Source organism: Macaca fascicularis, chromosome 2, assembly GCF_037993035.2.
Source record: "Macaca fascicularis isolate 582-1 chromosome 2, T2T-MFA8v1.1".
Taxonomy (NCBI): Eukaryota; Metazoa; Chordata; class Mammalia; order Primates; family Cercopithecidae; genus Macaca; species Macaca fascicularis.
Window position 1 is genome coordinate 128,555,476 of NC_088376.1, and position 20,433 is coordinate 128,575,908.

General features: G+C 41.2%; 1 protein-coding gene across 50 annotated transcripts in view; it reads right to left on the reverse strand.

Moving 5' to 3' along the window:
* The window catches only part of MAGI1 (membrane associated guanylate kinase, WW and PDZ domain containing 1), a 677,437-nt gene that overhangs the window by 121,302 nt on the left and 535,702 nt on the right, over positions 1–20,433 (reverse strand). For all 50 annotated transcript variants that reach the window (XM_074032628.1, XM_074032621.1, XM_074032638.1 and 47 more), the window contains exon 4: positions 5,747–5,953. In XM_074032628.1, coding sequence (XP_073888729.1) covers positions 5,747–5,953 — 207 coding nt within the window. The remainder of the gene's footprint in view (positions 1–5,746; positions 5,954–20,433) is intronic.

Here is a 20,433-nt window from a genome sequence, read left to right on the forward strand (position 1 = left end):
TTTTATATGCTTTCTATATCTTCTTCTCAGCTCAACAGAATCTGAATCTCATTCTCTGAAAGAAAATGGAAAGTCCAAAAATGAGCTGCTGGCACAGACATATGGCAGACTCAAGAATTCACAGCCTTAGTCATGGCTTTCACTTTGACACATGCTGTGATTTCAAAAAAATCTTTTGTTGGGCATGGTGGCATGTGCCTGTAATCCCAGCTATTCAGGAGGCTGAGGAGGGAGGACTGCTTGAGCCCAGGAGTTTGAGACCAGCTTAGGCAACATAGCGAGACCACATCTCTACAAAAAATTAAAAATTAGCTGGGTGTAGTGGCACATGTCCACAGTCCCAGTTACTGGGGAGGCTGAGGTGGGAGAATCACTTTAACCTGGGAGGTTGAAGCTGCAGTGAGCTGTGATTGTGCCACTGCACTCCAGCCTGGGTGACAGAACGAGACCCTGTCTCAAACAAACAAACAAAACCTTTCATTTAATTTACCAAAGATTTAGAAGCACTGCCACCACTTTCTTACTAAAGGTTACCACTGAAACCAAAGAGGACAGGTAGAATGGAATACTGGAACAAGATGGAATGAGGAGACAGGGAACCTGGTTTTCCCATTGTTCAGTGGTGTAACAGGTACACAGTCCTTCAGGGTTCTCATCTGCAAAACTGGAAAGGTAATCTCTGGATTGCTTCTCTCTCAAGATTTTCAGGAGGTTTATGGGATACATGTAAAAATGGTTTGTAAAGGCCGGGCGCGGTGGCTCAAGCCTGTAATCCCAGCACTTTGGGAGGCCGAGGCAGGTGGATCACGAGGTCAGGAGATCGAGACCATCCTGGCTAACATGGTGAAACCCCGTCTCTACTAAAAATACAAAAAACTAGCCGGGCGTGGTGGCGGGCGCCTGTAGTCTCAGCTACTTGGGAGGCTGAGGCCGGAGAATGGCGTGAACCCGGGAGGCGGAGCTTGCAGTGAGCCGAGATCACGCCACTGCACTCCAGCCTGGGAGACACAGCGAGACTCCGTCTCAAAAAAAAAAAAAAAAATGGTTTGTAAAACATAAACGAACATGAATGACATTTTTATTCAGAGTAAATTAGAAGCTTCCAAGTATTTACACACACACACACACACACACACACACCCTGACACACACGGGAACTTTTAAAGGTGACTTCAAGAACATAAGCCAAGTCAAAGAAAATTTCTAAAGTTTGTTTTAAATTATACATGCTTTCAGGTTTATGTGTATCTCCCACTGTGTACAACCGGTTAGTCATAATCTTTGAGGTTCCATAAAGCTGATGAATTTGATTTAAAACACAAATAGCATAGTAGGTGTGGAGTCAGACTTTCTGGGTTGCAGTGGCAGCTTTGACCCTCCCTCACTGCTTCTGTGATACTGGACAAGGTATTTGACCTCCCTGGTATAAGCATAAAGAACTCAGCAAAGTGCTTGCCATATAGTCCATATTTGAGAAACATTAGATCTTATAGAATGATTACCTCTTAACGTTCCAAAGCAATGCTTTATCACTGTCTACCAACAAAAAAGAAGTATCAGGCTGGGCAAGGTGGCTCACGCCTGTAATCCCAGCACTTTGGAAGGCTGAGGCAGGTGGATCACGAAGTCAGGGGATCAAGACCTTCCTGGCTAACATGGTGAAACCCCGTCTCTACTAAAAATATTAGCTGGGCGTGGTGGCGGGCGCCTGTAGTCCCAGCTACTCGGGAGGCTGAGGCAGGAGAATGGCAGTGAACCCAGAAGGCGGAGCTCTCAGTGAGCCGAGATAGCGCCACTGCACTCCAGCCTGGGCGACAGAGCAAGACTCGGTCTCAAAAAAAAAAAAAAAAAAAAAAAAAGTGCAGACGGGCGGATCACCAGGTCGGGAGATTGAGACCATCTTGGCTAACATGGTGAAACCTCGTCTCTACTAAAAAATACAAAAAAAAACTAGCCGGGCAAGGTGGCGGGCGCCTGTAGTCCCAGCTACTCGGGAGGCTGAGGCAGGAGAATGGCGTAAACCCGGGAGGCGGAGCTTGCAGTGAGCTGAGATCCTGCCACTGCACTCCAGCCTGGGCAACAGAGCGAGACTCCGTCTCAAAAAAAAAAAAAAAAAAATGTCAGCAACCTAATGTTTAAGAATATCAGGGATTATTGGAAGAAAAAAGCCTAGAAACATGATTAAGTAATGTTTTGATGTCTCTCAGAGGTGTTCATGAATGAACCTGTTACTTTTAGTTTTTTTAGTTGTAGTGATTTGTTGCACATTCTCTTTATTATTTTTTTATTTTTATTTTTATTTTTTTTGAGATGGAGTTTCACTCTGTCACCCAGGCTGCGGTGCAATGGCACAGTCTCGGCTCACTGCAACCTCTGCCTCCGGGGTTCAACTGATTCTCCTGCCTTGGCCTCCTGAGTAACTTGGATTACAGGCACCGGCCACCACACTCAGCTAATTTTTGTATTTTTAGGAGAGACAGAGTTTCACCATGCTGGCCAGACTGGTCTTGAACTCCTGACCTCTGGTGATCCGCCCGCCTCAGCCTCCCAAAGTGCTGGGATTACAGGCATGAGCCACCGTGCCCCGCCCTTGTTACACACTTTCTAAGGTGTCTCTAAAAAACACAGTATTTTTGCAAAAGTCTTTGTGTATATAACTGTGTTTTGGCCAACAGTGTAACTCTACCTTCATTAAGCCCATATAGGAAGTGTTCTTTCTCAAGGACTCTTTTTAGGCCCATAATTTGGGCATAATTTGTAGAAGACTCTCCCATTGCTTTGTGTTCACAGTCAGTTCCACGGTGAGCATCTGGGATGACTGCCCACTGCTCAGCTTCTGCCTTAATCAATGACTGCAGAAAGGAGGGGTGGGCTGCCTTCTCAGGATGCTTCTGGCCAGTAGGCTCCCTGATCTTTTGTCTGCAAACAGTCCCAGCGTTACTTAGGCATGTTATTGAGACAAACCTTCTTCAAAAGACTCAAGCAAAAGGCAGCTAAGATAGAAATAGCAGCAAGTTATTAAAAATATCCTGGTAAATATCATTTTAATGGCTCCATAATATTTGTACATTTTGATATGATGCTCATGCCTTTATCATAGCTGGCCCAAGCAGGAACCAACACCTCATTATGCCACTGTCACTCTACGTGCAAAGTGGCTGGTGGATTCCTATTTAACGTGGTTCAGAATATGAAATGCTTTGACACCACTAGTTTCACATACGTATGGACTGGGTAGTGTTAATTATGTGAAAGATCTAGCATGCGTTAGCGTATGACAGATTGTCAGCTGTCGCAGGTGTAGTGTTATAAGTGAGGGGACAGTCAACATGCTCCATACGTTGTGAAGAGGTCCCATCACGTGCATATCTCAAGGCCACTTTTTCCTCAGTGCATCCTACTGGCCTTCTTGGTATCAGACAAGAACGTGAGGAGCACAATCAGGTGCCACTTAGCTTTCTGTTTTGTGTGGAAACTAATCATCAGACTGACTTTGGCAATGATGATCTGGGTACACAAGCTGTTCTAAGATGCCAGGATTTCAAGTGGGGATTTTATGGGGTCAGATTTTCTGAGGCATGGCTTCTAGAGAGAGATTGATAGTAGTTAGAAATAGGAAACTGCATCTAGACTTACAGTCAACTACCTCTACTTTATTCCTTATTTCTACCAAAAAATCTATTTAATAAATGAAGGACAAATACAGGCACACAAGCTTCTTGGGGACCACCCAATCTGCCTGGCAGAACTGTTCTGCTGCACACTACCCCCAAGGTCTTCTGTTTCTGTGACCACAACTATGGTTTAGGTTATACCATCATTTGCTATTCTTATTTATCAAAATATCAAGGCATTAAAGTATGAGATTATTTGAAAGAAATGTTAACATGTTTTCATGATCTGTTTTCATTTTGGTAAGGGCTACTATAAACATATGGAAGATTCCTAAATGAATGAAATCAGCTGATTTCAATTAAAACATAGGTACAAGGTGGCAAATTTCTTCTAGATATTACAACTATAGGGCAGGCACTGGCCTAACCCATTCTAATTGAGAAAATAAGAAATTTCCATGGAGTCAAATTCATACAGCTAGAAGGGGAAACTCAGAAATGACCTAATCCCAGCAAGTCATTTTATACATGGAGGAGTTAGGCATAATGTTCCTAAGAAGACAACTACCAAGAGCCAAGCCAGGATAACAAACAAATCTCGTCTGTCTTTACCTGACACTTCTTCCACAAGTGTTGGGCTATCCAGTTGCTGTAACCATAAACTCATCCAAAAATTTTTATTGCCATTTGATAAAATGTGGGCTTCTGAGCTTAGTTAATAAATTTTAAAAATCTCAGTGAGGCCCATACAGGTTGCAGACAGCATTCATAAATAAGAAACTTTTCCTAAATATTCTGTTAGAGTTGGCAGCACAGGGGAAAACAGTCTAGTAATCTCTCCCTTCCCCAGGGCTGATGCTAATCAATAACCAAAGTATGGTAACGTGAGAAAAGGCCACTATGGGAGCGGATAATCTCATATGTTGAAAATGGATAACTTATTCATAGCTATAACTCTAAAATATTAAATACAATATTTAAGTACAGGAATAACAGAAGAAACAAGGTGTTCTTCTAATGCACAACACTATAGACTGAAGTTACTTCTATCTTATTCAGTTGTTACATTTGGAGTTACTGTGTAAGGTCAAATCCTCATATGGTAAAAAATATTCTTGAGCTCTTCTGGGTCACTGCACTAACCCAAGGAACACACAACATTATTATTATTATTATTATTATTATTATTTCATTTATTTATATTTTTTGAGACAGAATCTTGTTCTGTCACCCGGACCAGAGTGCAGTGGTGCAATCTCGGCTCACTGCAACCTCTGCCCTCCAGGGAACACACATTATACCCTGTGAATGGTGTCCCCTGGAGTTGTGCAGTAATCAGCCTGTATGGCCTTACCCAAAGGCCTTGTCCTTGAAAATCCCTTCACAATTACGTTGTGCACATGTACCCTAGAACTTAAAGTATAATAATAATAATAATAATAATAAACCCTTCATAAAATACAACATACTTAAGCTCAGAGGTAGACAGCCCTGAATATAGATAAAATATATATATAGCCAGTAATACATAGGCTATATAATATAGAATGCATATATAGGATATAATGTTAGAATTTTACTTTTCCATCTTTCCCCCTTTTAAGGCATATAGCAATTTTGCTTAAGTTAACGGAGCACATAATATCCTTCCATTATATCTCTGCTTTCAAAGATGTAAGAGGGTCCTGCTGGCCTTCTGTACAGCATCAACTGACATTACACTGATAAAACACATTCTCATATTTTGCTTCATAGCAATCAGCCATAATGATAGAGATGCTGCAAGTTCCCCCCCTCAAAAAAAAAATCAATGAACAAAATACAGCTATTTATACACATATATCATTTTGAAGAGAAAGAAACCATGCTGATTTCTCATTTTCCTTCTTCATACATTCACCCCCAGCTCCTTTAAGGTATTCTGGTGAAGTTAAAATATTCCTGTAAAGGGGCATGAAAAGACGATCAGGGAAAGGACCATCTCTTCTGCAAGCACTGTGTGGTCCAAGTTTGAATTTTGGCGACCCTACAAAATCTCTCTTGAGAACAGCATCCTTTTCAAAACTGTATGCAAAAGCCTCCTTGTCATCCCTTCCCCAGGTCCACTGAGGGCAACATGGTCTGACCTTTACCTGTAAAGCTGCTGTTCATTTCAGGAATGTCATCCTCCTCCTCATTCTCCGCATGGACTATGCCAGCATTTTGCATATCATTGTAGGACTTGGTTCGCTTCGGGGTCGACTGCTTAGAGCCAGACTGAAGGCTTTGCAAGGCATCCGTCGTGATCACTTTCCCACTGACTGGCTGGCTAGGAGGCTTGGGTGTCCCATAATAGTTTCCTAGGTGATGGAGAGACACATTTGCATGTTTCAAAAGGAATACTTTGTTTTTTTTTTAAGACTTCACATCCAAATCTCTAGTCACATTAAAAAAAATTAAACTAGAAAACCAGAACAAACTGTATTTTATTTCTGGAGTGGGTTAGAAAAGATGTCTTTCCTATCCAGCTAGACACAGTGATTTCAGATGGGAAGAGGAAAGCTGTATTGTTTTAGTGCAAAGAACCTACTAGGGCTAAAAACAAAGGAGGCTATGCTGAATAGTAAACCTTCCTCCTCATTACATTTGAATATCAATTGGTCAATCTTTTTACATATATGCACCAGCATAATGCTGAATCCAATTTAGAGCAAGACTCACAGAAGATAAAAAATTCATTACTGCCGGCATCCTTACAGGCCTAAAAAGTTGAGGTCACCTTCCGTTAATAAGGGGACTCGTCAAGAGGGAACCAGGGCAATATTTAAAAAAGAAGACAGTAAACCCCACGTGGCGCCTCTTTAGCTGAATGGCAGGCTTGACTCTCAGAGTCGTGAGGGGTAGGAACAAACCCTTGCCAAGTTTTAACAGAAAACCCTGTGTCAATGGTGGCACCCAGTATGGGTCACTCTTCCAGTAGTGGCCCATCTTCACTTTCAGCCACTCTTTCCCAGTTTGATTTAGGTCCCTCTATAGTGTGCTATGTGATTCTCACTTGTACATATATAGATTTTTACATTTTAATTTTTTTATTTTAATAGATAACATATATTTTTAATTTGCCATAGAGAAATCTCACTGGTAAGTTATGATAGCAATACAAAGTTTGCCTTTAGAATTTAAGAAAAAAAGCAATACTTTAAAAAATTGACTTATTTTTCACTTGAAGTTTAAAAAGACAGTTTTATATAATAAGAAATTAATCAGCTGAATACATAACAGTGATGGCAGTAATAAGAGTTTCCTTTTGAAAAGTTAAAAAGTAAGCTATTTTTTAAAAGTTATTTTAAAGATAACATTAAATAAATAATACGTGTTCTCCATATGAACAAAATCATAAAGGGTGGTTCATCAAGATCAAAGTTTGAAAAACACAGTTGATAACAATAATACTCAGTGGCTACATGATAAAAGACATCAACCTTAGAATGTTTTTTGTTTTTTTTTTTTTTTTTTGAGACGGAGTCTCGCTCTGTCACCCAGGCTGGAGTGCTGTGGCCGGATCTCAGCTCACTGCAAGCTCCGCCTCCCGGGTTTACGCCATTCTCCTGCCTCAGCCTCCCGAGTAGCCGGGACTACAGGCGCCCGCCACCTCGCCCGGCTAGTTTTTTTTTGTATTTTTTAGTAGAGACGGGGTTTCACCGTGTTAGCCAGGATGGTCTCGATCGATCTCCTGACCTCGTGATCCGCCCGTCTCGGCCTCCCAAAGTGCTGGGATTACAGGTTTGAGCCACCGCGCCCGGCAACCTTAGAATGTTATCACTCCATTTACCACTTCGCATCTTTCAGAACAAGGCCAGGAAGATAGGAAATGATTTTGAGATACTGAATCAATCCTAACTAATGTTTGTAATTCTATGCTTAGTAAAGCAGAATTTGTAAATAATAATAAATCCTATACACACTCTTTCTTCCCAAGGATCCAACCCCATTGTCTAACCTCAGTACATAGCTATATAAGAAACACATTTTATTACACAAGCACCAAAAGAAAAAAAAAAAAACGCAAAAGGAGACAGTAATAGCCTGGTCTTCATGAGATATAGAGATAAAGAATTCATTTCTCAGCAGGGTACAGCAGATCATGCTTGTAATCCCAGCACACTGGGAGGCTGAGGCGGGCTAACCACCTGAGTTCAGGGGTTCAAGACCAGCCTGGGCAATATGGTAAAATCCCATCTCTAAAAAATATACAAAAATTAGCTGGGCTTGGTGGTACTCTCCCGTAGTCCCAGGTACTTTGGGGGTGCTGAAGAGGGAAGGATTTCTTGAGCCTGGGAAGTCGAGGATGCAGTGAGCAGAGATTGTGCCACCGCACTCCAACCTGGGTGACAGAACTAGATCCTGTCTCAAAAAAAAAAAAAAAAAAAATTGCTTCTATTGGCCTTTATTCTTATCAATAAGATTTCTTTTTTTTTTTTTGAGATGGAGTCTTGCTCCATCACCCAGGCTGGAGTGCAATGGCACTATCTCGGCTCACTGCAACCTCCACCTCCCAGGTTCAAGCGATTCTACAGTCTCAGCCTCCCAAGCAGCTGGAACTACAGGCATGCACCACCATGCCTGGCTAACTTTTTTGTATTTTTAGTAGAGACGGGATTTCACCATGTTGGCCAGGCTGGTTTGGAACTCCTGACCTAAGGTGATCCACCTGCCTCAGCCTTCCAAAATGCTGGGATTACAGGCATGAGCCACCACACCTGGCAATAAGGTTTCTTTTTTAAGAGAAAAAGATTTAATAGTTTTTAAAAACGTTTTTTGAATCATCAAAATGTATAGAGATACACACCCATTTTCTTTGAGAGCAGTGTAATAGTCTGTATCAGCAGGAAAACTCAACATTTTTTAAATGCAGTACATGAAAGAGCACCATGTTCAAATTTGAAGGGTGCCAGGTAGAAACCTGATATGAACATTCTGGTGGCTTATATTCAACTCAATCATTGAAGTGTTTTCATAGGAAGTAATCTATCCATATCTTCAAAAATCTTCTTTCAGGTTTTCAACTTAAAGGCGCTGGAATTGAGTAGAATCAGCTTGAAGAAAGGCATCTCACGCATGTCTTTAGGGGCTAACACTTGAGCAAAGAAGAAATTAGCACATGTGTCAACCAAGAAATGCACTTAATCTTGCATTTCTATGGAGGCTGTATCAAAGGATGTCTCATGCCTTCACTGAAGGTGTAAGTAACTAGGCCAAACTGTTAACTTTCTCATTAACTGAAGACTATCTAGTGAAGTTTAGGAAAGTACGATTGTTAACTATTTTAAAAATAATCTGCACAGTGAGAAAAAAAGGAGAGAGACTAGGCTCTAATGAATTTAATTTTCATTCCTTACAATCATTATTATATCAAGACATCATGTACATTTTCGAGTCTGATGTTAAACTAAGGCTAATGTCTATAAATAAGAAACTTCTACTGAAAGATGTGGAACCCCTCCCTCATAATTTTTATATGTATAATTTCCTAACCATATCACTCAGTTTCAGTGCCATTAAACTGAAGTAGCATTCCTAAAATTATTAATCATTTAAAGTCAATTAAAACTTCAACATCTGCATTTATGGCAGAAATAATAAGTGCTTGGAAAATAAAAGTTCCACTTAAATTTGACATATATGTGTGAATTTTCCATTAGGTACCCATCCTCACTTTTCAAGTTCAAAATCTTTCTTAAGTTAATAAATGATTAGCAGATTTGTCAATGCAACTACATACAACCCAGAAAAATCCACTTGTTCACAATGGTTTCCCGTTTCTGAAAATTAGTTTAACATTGAGTGGAGGCAGATAAAGTAGATAATATTAGGTTGAACCATATGAAACTGCTGTTGTAGAAGATATAAACTGTCAAACATAAGCAATTTCACTGGCTTTAATCTAATGAGTGGCCCATGAGCAACACTGCAGAGCCTTGGCACACCATATCATGGGGTAAAAGGCTTGGAAGAGACAGCTCAGAGTTGAAAGCCCACTACTAACTAACTAGCTGTGGGACTCTGGGCAAGTCTTTGTCCTCCTTTAACTTGGGATTCCAAGAGAACCTAGTTTACACCTAGAATAGCTGTTAGGAGGACAAAATGAGACGGTCTGCCTTTAACCTATGCTGAATTCTGCCACTATGGTGAGGGTAGGTAAATGCTACCTAAAGTTGCTATTGCATGTTTCCAATCTTTAAAATGACACCCATACTACATTGTTTTGAGGATCAAAGAGATCACGTACCCAAAGTGCCACACATGGTAACTGAGCACTAAGCAAGCAAACCTGTCAATAACCAAATAACCAAGTCTTCTACACTCAGTCTCTCTAGTACTTTCTCTGTGAAATGGGAATGGTAGCACCAGCTGTAGTAACCTCATAGGATTGTGACAGCTAACTAACGCAGAGTTCTCAAAGGTACTCTGTAAACTATAAGGTGTTAAATATGAGACGGTGTTGTTATTATCCAAATCTCTCCACTATTTCTTATTTCCCATACTGAAACCTACAACCTTTATAGAAAAGTTTCTGTCTAGTGGTTTTCTAACTGCAGAGTGTTCAAACTTTCATACACCACTGTTTTAAAATAATTTGGATTAGTGACCAACATTTTAAATTAGAAAGCTTCTAGTTGAAGTCTGGATTCCCTGCTTGACAAAGTGTAAAGTCTGGTTCCAGGGACTCCATCTCTTATAGAGGACGTTGAAAAGCAAGTATGTGTCTAAAGCCAATTCACATGAACATACTAAATCAAGGATTTCTGCAGAGACATTTTTGCTCCCCCTCTTGGTTTTGCCTGACCCTTGGCAGACTAAGATCTTGGACCCCATCTAGAACAGTGCCCTAAGGCTGCAGCAATGCAAGGGCATGGGCAGATACAGGGGCATGAGCAGAGGCATGAGTAGATGTAAGAAAACCTCAAACTTCAAAAAGTCCTCAATAATTCACAGATTAGCCTTTGAGTGAATTGATTTTTGGAGGACTTGCTTTTGGCCCTGGGCTTTTGGACAAAAACTCTGGCTGTCTTATTTCAACTCTGGCTGTCTTATTCTGCTGCGAACTGTCCTTACCGTGCAGCAATGGGCAGGATGGGTCACGTATGCTCCAGTTTGCCACAGTCACCACTGATCTTCTCTGCCTTTACGCAGACTATTCACCCTCTTACCTGACCTGTATGGCCCCTCAGGCATTTGAGTTCATGACTCTAACCTTCCAGAAACACTCCACCTTCTGCAAAGGTTTGCACTCTTGTCACAATCAAGCAAAGTCTAGCCATAGCAGAAACACAAACCTTACAATGTCTAGCCATGTAGAAACACAAACCTCACAGACAATATGCGCTACTTAATGGTATTAAATAAAAATCATCTGAAAAATTATAAGTGATTAAAAACTTAATTGGGGCTATCACTTGGTAGGCTGCACAGTGTCTAGGAGCCGTGTGCCTGATTGTCCCACAGGCTCTGCGTTATCCAACACACGTTTCCTGCAGTGGCTGGGCTCCCTCCCAAGTGGAAACTTGTTCTCTCTGCTGCTATTTTCAGAACTGGTTCTACAACAAAACTCAACAGGGAGGGCGGCCAGGGAGGAAAGCGGAGGGCAAAGGAGGACTTAAGAGGAAGCCATTGCTGGCCTTAATTAAGAAGCACAATCTCTGGCCAGGACAAAGCCAAAAAAAATATTTTTCTGACACCCATTTAAAAAGTAATAGGCACTGCGAATCAATTTTTAGAGCTTTATAAAATATTTAAGGAGGATTGTAACCCTGGAATTTAAGCTAGGATGAACCAAATCTGTATGGCTTTCAAATTATACAAATTTACTATTCATTCATTCATTCATTCATTCATTCATTTCCTTACAGAGAACCTTTTTAATGCCAAGCATGGGAAATACAAAGTAAAAATTGGACTGAAACATGATCTTCGCAATCATTCTATATGGCATACATCAGTTTTGTCAAGCTTCAATGTGCAAACAATTAAATTACATTAAATAATGATCAGGGTGGGCCTGAGATCCATGGATCACTGTTTGTGTAGCAAAGCCATTTGGGAGACAGAAAATCATTCCTCTTTTGCAGACGACAAACATAGAGGCCCAAAGTGGCAGAAACGCCTGCCATGGAGTTACATGGCTAGTCCAGGGTAGATGGGGGTGGGAATTGGGGGTACTTGTCTGTCTTCTTCCTACGAGACAAGCTTTTGAAAATAAGCCCGAGAACAGGATGGTAGTGACTACCCATGGCTGGGAATCTACAGCATGCATTTTTAACTGGGGCAATATGACCCCCAATGGGGCAAAAATGGTTTTTTTTTGGGGGGGAGGGGTACAAAAACCTTACTTTCTTTACGTATATTGCAAATATGTATAGAGTACATGAATACATGGACATCCAGCATATCTGATTTTGCCTTGGCCTCAAGGTCCTGAGAGGTCTGCCCCAGGCCCACTCTCCAAGCACTTGTCCTGATTGCCTTCACCTTGTTCTTTTTGCTCTGACCTCACTGGTTGCCTTTTGGCCCCCAGCATGTAAACTGTGCCCCCTTCCCCACCTCATAGCTCTTGCACTCACTCCTCCCTCTGCTCCTCACCCTGTTACTGCCTGCTTATCCTCAGCAACAGTATCTCTGACCCCAAAGACTAGATCAAAGCTGTCCTTATCAGTTCTTATATGTTCTCAAGGAACCATGTACCTCCCCTTCCTAATGCCCTTTATTGTACATAGCAGACTGTTTAATTATTTAGTGCCAGTCTTCACCTCTAGACTATAAGCTCCAAGAGGCCAGGGGCCACATCTGATTTTGGGTACCACTGTGTTCTCAGGCCTGACACAGTGCCAGGCACATACTATTACCCAGTAATTCACTGCAGAATGAGTAAATGAATAAGTGCAGAGCGTGCACATGAATTCCAGCCTGGGATCCTCCTAAAAACCTGTATTGTGGATCCAGTTTTTAATAGCATGACTCACAACACTTTCTTTCCAGTCCATCAATTACATCTGAATTACCAAGATCTGCCTCACTTCACTTTGCTACTTGCTTGCTCAGCACACGATAGTTCCTTCACAAAACTGCAATCCTTTCTTTTTACTCTTCCTTTTCCTACCTGCCCCACCCTACAAAAATACGATGTTCACGCACAGAAGGGCAATACACCACTGTCCTATAATTAGCAGTTTGTCCTTGCCAGTGCCATTTGGCTTCTAATACCAGATCAAAGAGGACAATATAAGAGCTTTATGACCCTGAGTGACATAAGGGACCTCTCTGTCTTCAGCCTCAGTTCACATAGGATAAAGATAAAAATCATGGCAACCTAATAGGGTTTTTGTCAAGATTAAATTAGACAATGTGTATAAAGCACCCAGCACTGTGCCTGGCACAATGTTAGCCTATAATAAACTCTGGCAGTCTCCAGTCAGGCCTGATGTTGTAGACAGATAATAGGGTTAACGTGTAGAAGAGTGTATTATCAAAACACATATTCAAATAACAACATTTTTTAAAGTTACATTTATTGTGCACCGATTATCACTACCCATATATTCACTTATTCTAATCTTCATAAACAATCTTACAGAAAAAAAAAGGCATCAATATTACCATTTTCACATAAAGAAACTGATATTCACACAAGTCAAAAATGATGACTGGCATTTAAACACAGATTAGTCTGTCTCTGACATCTATGCTTTTAACTCCAAGAACCTTTGGGGATCTCTAAGCAGGGAATTAAAGAAAGCTTCTCCAGCCTCCCCATCTTCATAAGCAGAAGAACAGCCAATTATAGCACAGATTTCATCTGGTCACTTTCATTATCAACAGAGAACATTCCACGGCAGAGTTTGCCAACAGAGCTCATCACAACAGACTGCTTCTAAGGCCTGCCAAAGAACAGGACTCCAGACAGTCTCGTTTTCTTTAACCAGAAACAAGAACTCTCTTCACCCCTGTTTTACCTCTGTGTCCCCAAAAATTAAACCATTGGCAGCTGCCTTTTTGCAGACCTTCTAGGAAGCAAAACAACAACATTATTGAATGCTGACATCCTCTTCCTAATTAACATGCAGAAATATGCAACCCATAACTCCAGTTTGAAATGTCACCCTGGCACTGCACTTCTACGCGGAAGGAAAACCTTTGCAATGCCCAAAGTGTGTAATCAGCCTCTTCTACACAGAGGCATTTGCAAAACAGCCATGTCTGGACCCTCACCCTCCACTGAACAGTTCATTCCTTGTAAACTGTCTCCTAGAGAAGTCCCAAGGGATGGCTGAGGCAGTGACCTGTCTTGCAGAGCAAAAATGTCAACAGACAAACAAGAAAGGCAAGGGAAAAGGGAAATGGTTCCGCTGACTTATTTTAAGCACCATATCAAATAAATCAGCTTGGTGCCACAATTAGGAAGTTGGCCCAAGTTGGAAAGATGTGCTTATTCTTGTCTTCTTTGCCTTGCTATGATGCCAATTCTGTTCAGTGGCAGAATGAGGAGCTGGTTCAAATTATAAAGTGGAAATCAATGACAAACTCTACTAATAACTTCTATGCCTTGTGAGGGGTGATAATCAGATTCCTTACATAGCTAGGAAGGGGCTCTACTCTGCTGGGAGTATATGCAACTCTCAGTGTTACAGTTGCTGGGGGGGATAGAAAGTTTCAGGATGGAGCCTCTGCCCGTCAAACCTACCCCAATTCTAGTATTTTTTAATTTTCACAAATGGTACCACTATCTATCTAGTTATAGAAGACAGAAACTAGGAGTCATCTTAGCAGGATTACCATCATCTGTCTTTTCTACCTCCTTCTCACAATAACCAATACATTAACAAATTCAGCTTTTCACATAAATATCTCTAGATTCAGCTGACTATTTACCACCACCATCACCAATGTGGTCCAAAGCCAACTCCAACTGGTGTTGCCAGATGATATGCAAAACAGGGTGTTCCGTGTTTTTATTTGCGAAATCCAGCAACCTAACTCCAGCTCACCCACCAGACCTCACTTCAATTACTACTTCTACAGGGGTACCTTTTCTCAATTCCATAGACATCCACTCTCCCCATCTTATGGTCTCCTTTAAAGACCTTTGCACACTTAAAATTGGATATTTATTTCTTTATTTAAATAATGTGTCTTGTCCACTAGACAGTTAAGACCCATAAAGACAGTGACCACGACCATATCTGCTTTTGTTCAGCATTTTATCTTTAATAAATACATGAATGAACTCACAAACTAGTAACTGAGGCCACAAAAGAAGCATTACTTCTCAGGCAACAGGGAAATAAAAGCATCCCAGTCCTGCAACATTTGGCCAGGCTATGTTCCTAATTCCTTGCAGTATCTTAAACCAAGCTCTCTCTGGAACTCAGTTCTATTATCTGAAGAAACTAACTTTACTGCAGTTCCAGCTGTAAAGTCCTACATCCCTACCAATCTCAATCAAGCAAATATTGGGCTTGAAAGAGAATTCTGAAGGTTACTGGGCCTTGAGGCTTCACTGGTTCACTCTATTTGTCTGCATCTCGCCTGTCAAAGAATGTATCCACAAAAGAAGATCATCACTCCTTTGCATAACATCCTCTTTGGGAGGATCAAAATGATGCTTCTTTCTGAAAGGAGCTTAACTCTTAAGACATGCTTTGCTTTGTGAAGTCAGCTGTGAGGACAGAGAAGATCTTGCTGAGCAGGTCCTTAACCTTCCTTTCAGAAGCTTTAACTCTAAAACTGGAGCCACCAGCCATGTGTGGCTACTTACATTTAAATGAGTTTATATTGAATTAAAGTTAATTTAAAACTCAGTTTCTCAATCACAAGAGCCACAGGTGGCTACCGGCTGCCGTACTGGACAGTACAGAATATTGAACATTACCAGCAAGGAAAGAAGTTCTTATGGGACAGCAGTGGTTCTAAGGGAAACAGGGTGTGCTTGCTTCCCTCCCCTTTCTAGAAGCCACCCTTCTAACCCTCTCTTGGTTCATCATCACATCACTCTCTGTTGATTCAGGCCCCACCACCCATGCCGACTATTAAACTCAAACACCATCTCCCAGCCTCTCACCTGACCCAAAGTGGCAGAAATATAGTCCTCACATAGCTTTGCCTCCTCCAGGGTGTCTGCCAAAACTAGAAGAAATGGTGTGCCCTTCCTATAAGCTTCTGGAGCGCTGTGTAGTTTCTCTCAGAACGTTCATCACTTTTCTTTTTTCTTTTTTTTTTTTGTTTTTTGAGACAGGGTCTCACATTGTCACTCAGGCTGGAGTGCAGTGGCACAATCTCGGCTCACTGCAACATCTGCCTCTTGGGTTCAAGTGATTCTCCCACGTCAGTCTCCCAAGTAGCTGGGACTATAGGCATGCACCACCAAGCCCAGCTAATTTTTGTATTTTTTTTTTGTAGAGAGGGGGTTTCACCATGTTGGCCAGGCTTGTCTCGAATTCCTGACCTAAAATGATCTGCCCACCTTGGCCTCCCAAAGTGCTGGGATTACAGGTGTGAGCCACCACACCCGACCCATTCATCACTTTTCTTAAAATTGTTTACATTCATTCATTCATTCGTTTATATATTATACAGTCTCACTCTTGTTGCCCAGGCTGGAGTGCAGTGGTGTGATCATGGCTCAATGCACCTCGAACTTCCCAGAATCAGGTGATTCTCTCACCTCAGCCTCCCGAGTAGCTGAGACTACAGGTGGACGTCACCATGCCTGGCTCATTTTTTGTATTTTTTTTTTTGTAGAGATGGGCTTTGCCATGTTGCCCAGGCTGGCTGTGAGCTCCTGAGCTCAAGCAATCCTCCCACCTCAGCCTCCCAAAGTGCTGGGATTATAGGTGTCAGCCACCATGCCCAACAAAATTGTTTATGTTTAATCCGCCTCACAAGACTGAGTGGGGGAAGAGTATAGACTCTGCAGCCAGAGTACCTGAATTTGAATCCCAGCTCTATCCTTGGTTTACCATGTGAACTAAGAAGAGATTATTGGCCTGAAATAAATGCTCAATAAATACTTGTTGAAATAAATTATATATGCATTAAAAGGCTTGCTTTAAAACTGTGCTACCAGAAATTTACCCTACAGTTATGCTCATAATTGTATAACAAGATACCTGAAGCACTGTTTATAACACCACCACCAAAAACAGAAGGGGGAGGTAAGGCAGGGGACATTTAAAATGTCCATCTGCAGAGGGCTGGTTAAATAAGTTTTATATACACACATACACACACACACACACACATACACACACACACTTATTCACTGGGATACTATGCAGCATTTATAAAGAATGAGGTGAAACTGTATGGGGTAATGTGGAAAGATCTCCAAGCTGTGTTAAGGGCAAAGGGCAATACCAGAGTGAAATAAACAAGATATACATATATGCTGTGTACATATAAGTTTTCCAGACATTTGCACTAGCATCTTTAATAATGGTTACCTATATGGAAGAGGGGAAGCAACTAGGACTTAGCTAGTTTTAAGTCTTTTACTGTAGGAACTATTCCATCATGTACGCTTATTACTGTTACTTAAACATTTATACATGTCGTGCTTTAAAGAGTGCTTTGTGTTGTTGTGGTAGACTTTTCCTCTCTGGAACCAGTAGAGGTGTGGAGAAAGCAATTTCAGGAGGGTAAAAAATAAGGTGAGTACCTGGGAAGTAAATAAAGACATTTCACTGGCAAATCTGCTGGTTTACTGACTAGTAGAGAGGAAAGGGATCCACTACGGGAGCAATTTAGAACTAGGTGCATGTAAATACAAGAGCTAACGCTGATGGAGAGCTTACATGTGTCAGACACTCTGCTAAGCCCTTTCCAATTATTGTCTCATTTAGCCCTACCTCTGAGGAAGCACTATTATTATCCTAATTTTACCAATGGGAAAATGGAGACATGGAGCATTAAGTAACTTGCCGGAGGGCACACAGCTCAATGCAAAAGGGCTGAGAATCAAACTCAGGCAGTGTGACAGCAGGGCTTGCAAGCTTGTTAGTGTCCACCAATAGACAGCAGCCACCATCAAGGGACTTATCCAGGAGAGGCAAAGACAGAGAAAGTTCTCTAAATGTCTTTCCAGCCCTACTCCTCTGAGGGCATAAGGCATTTAATAAACATTCCATTTGGCTCTCAGTTTTTAAGAGTCAATATAGTATACTCGGGTCAGTTCCAAAAAATTATAGGCACGGTGGCTCATGCCTATAATCCCAGCACCACGGGAGGTCGAGGCAGGCAGATCACGAAGCCGTGAGACTGAGACCATCCTGGCCAACACAGTGAAACCCCAACTCTACTAAAAATATAAAACCTTAGCCGGGCACAGTGGCATGCACCTGTAGTTCCAGCTAATCAGGATGCTGAGGTAGGAGAATCGCTTGAACACGGGAGACAGAGGTTGCAGTGAGCCGAGATTGTGCCACTGTACTCCAGCCTGGGCGACAGAGTGAGACTCTGTTTCCAAAAAAAAAAAAAACTTATGAGCCATCTCATGTGGTAGGGAAATTTCATTGCTAATAGGCCAAAGGTTGAAGAACACTGCACAGTCAAATGGGTTAGAAGTGGAAAAGATTAATCCTGCACCTAAGAAAATTCCAGTTCCAAAATAACGACGCAACACTCACAAAGGCACCATTTTCTATAAGACAATCAGACATTTTCTGAAAAACATTCCTCTGTTGCTACACACAAGGAAGTTAGCTTCACGTACTAATGGCTACTTTCCTTAGCTTTTTAGTTACATCTAGGATATTCTTGGGGTTTTTAGGAAAGAGTGTAGGATCTGAGAGTCACATTGAGCTGGGTTTGGTTCCTGTTCTAGCATTCTAGAACTGGCTGTGCAACTCTGAAAAAGTTATTTAATGCCACTTGGCTCCAGTGTCTCCATCTAAAAATTCAGTGAAGATAATAGCTGCCTCTGTTGCAATGATAAAATTAAATGAGAAAAAGAACTGACTCCACCTATATATCATTTGTTCCATTAACATTGAATAAAGCGAGTTTACTTTCCATCTTTCAAGTTAAATTGGAGCCTAAATCACAAGTTTTTCCTGTCCGACCCAATCCTCTTTTGCTTTGTACAAACATTCCTACCCCAGCCTCTCCAAAAATGCAAATAGATGTTTTGTATATTTGATGACTGAAGCCCCCCAGATGGGCATAACTGATTTCAGAGGAGGACAATTCTCTCTCTGCTAACCAAAGAGGAGTCACACATGCTCTATCCATGGCCACTGAAGTTTTAGCTCAATTCACATGTACAACATGTGAGGACAGCATGCTGACAACAAGTTGAAGAAGCTCCTTGTACCTTCCCGCAGTCCCCCTCCCTTCCCTCTATACACTCCTAGACCTCGATTATTCTCGGACTCCTGCCCAGCCCACCAGCCACCCAGTCACATCCCAACATGTAGTTTCAGGAAACTAAGCCAACTGATAGTTAGCAATACTCAAAAACAAACAAATAAAAATTCCTGACTTCATGAGCAGGAGTTTGATTAATATACACTGTCTACTGTATATTCACAATTTGGAAACGAGCAGTATGTACAAAGACAATGCTCCTCCCCTTCTCCAAAGAATATCAAACCAGAAACAGCATCTTTAAGATTCATGATCATGATATGACTGTTAGTCACCATAACAGGAGCAATTATCACATTAAAGCTAGAATGTCCCTAATAAAATAATAATCTACTTTGTATTTACCCTTTATGTTTATGCCTAATCTTTAAAATGTTCCTGTGAATGCCTAATAAATCCAAATTTTAAAGAGTTAGTAAAGAGATACACATAATAACTTGACCAAGTTAATAATCTGTCCTAGTTAATAGTATGATTGTGCCACTTCTGCCTCAAACAATAATAACACTCCAAAAAGTAATCAAGCTATAATACTGTTTTCAGAAAAACATGACTTTTTTCCACCACATTCGGCTTTGACCCAGCAATGGGATCTGATCCTATGGATATGTTTGCACCTATGTGAAATGATACATTCATGTCATTCAACTCAGCAGTGTTTAGAAATATGAAACATTGAAATTGACTCAAATATTTGTTCAGAGGGAAGTGGTTAAATAAATTATGGTATGCCCATACAAAGGAAATAAAATTTTTATAATTATATTTCAAGAAGAAAACCAGAAGTGCTTTATTACCGAATTGCAATGACCTATTAAGACATATTGTTAAACAAAAAGAGCAAGGTACCAAACAGCATGTACTGTATACTGCCTTTTGGGGAAAACAGGGAAGAAATGGGAATATCCATACAACATGCATGCACACATGTATACACACATGTATATATGCACATGCACATGCATGTCTGTATTGATATCAACTTCAGAAGAGTAATCAGATTATTTATAATATTGAATCCTAAATTAGGCAGGTGGGAGACAGGTATACACAGATTACTTAAGTTCATATTTTAAAAATAATTTGCTTTCCTGTAATCCCAGCACTTCGGGAGGCCGAGGCGGGCGGATCATGAGGTCAGGAGATTGAGACCATCCTGGCTAACACGATGAAACCCCGTTTCTACTAAAAATACAAAAAATCAGCCGGGCTTGGTGACGGACGCCTGTAGTCCCAGCTACTCGGGAGGCTAAGGCAGGGAAATGGCGCGAACCTGGGAGGCAGAGCTTGCAGTGAGCCGAGATCATGCCACTGCACTCCAGCCTGGGTGACAGAGCGAGACTCCATCTCAAAACAAACAAACAAACAAACAAAAATAGTTTGCTTTATGAATCACATAAAAATACATTAAAAATCAATCAGT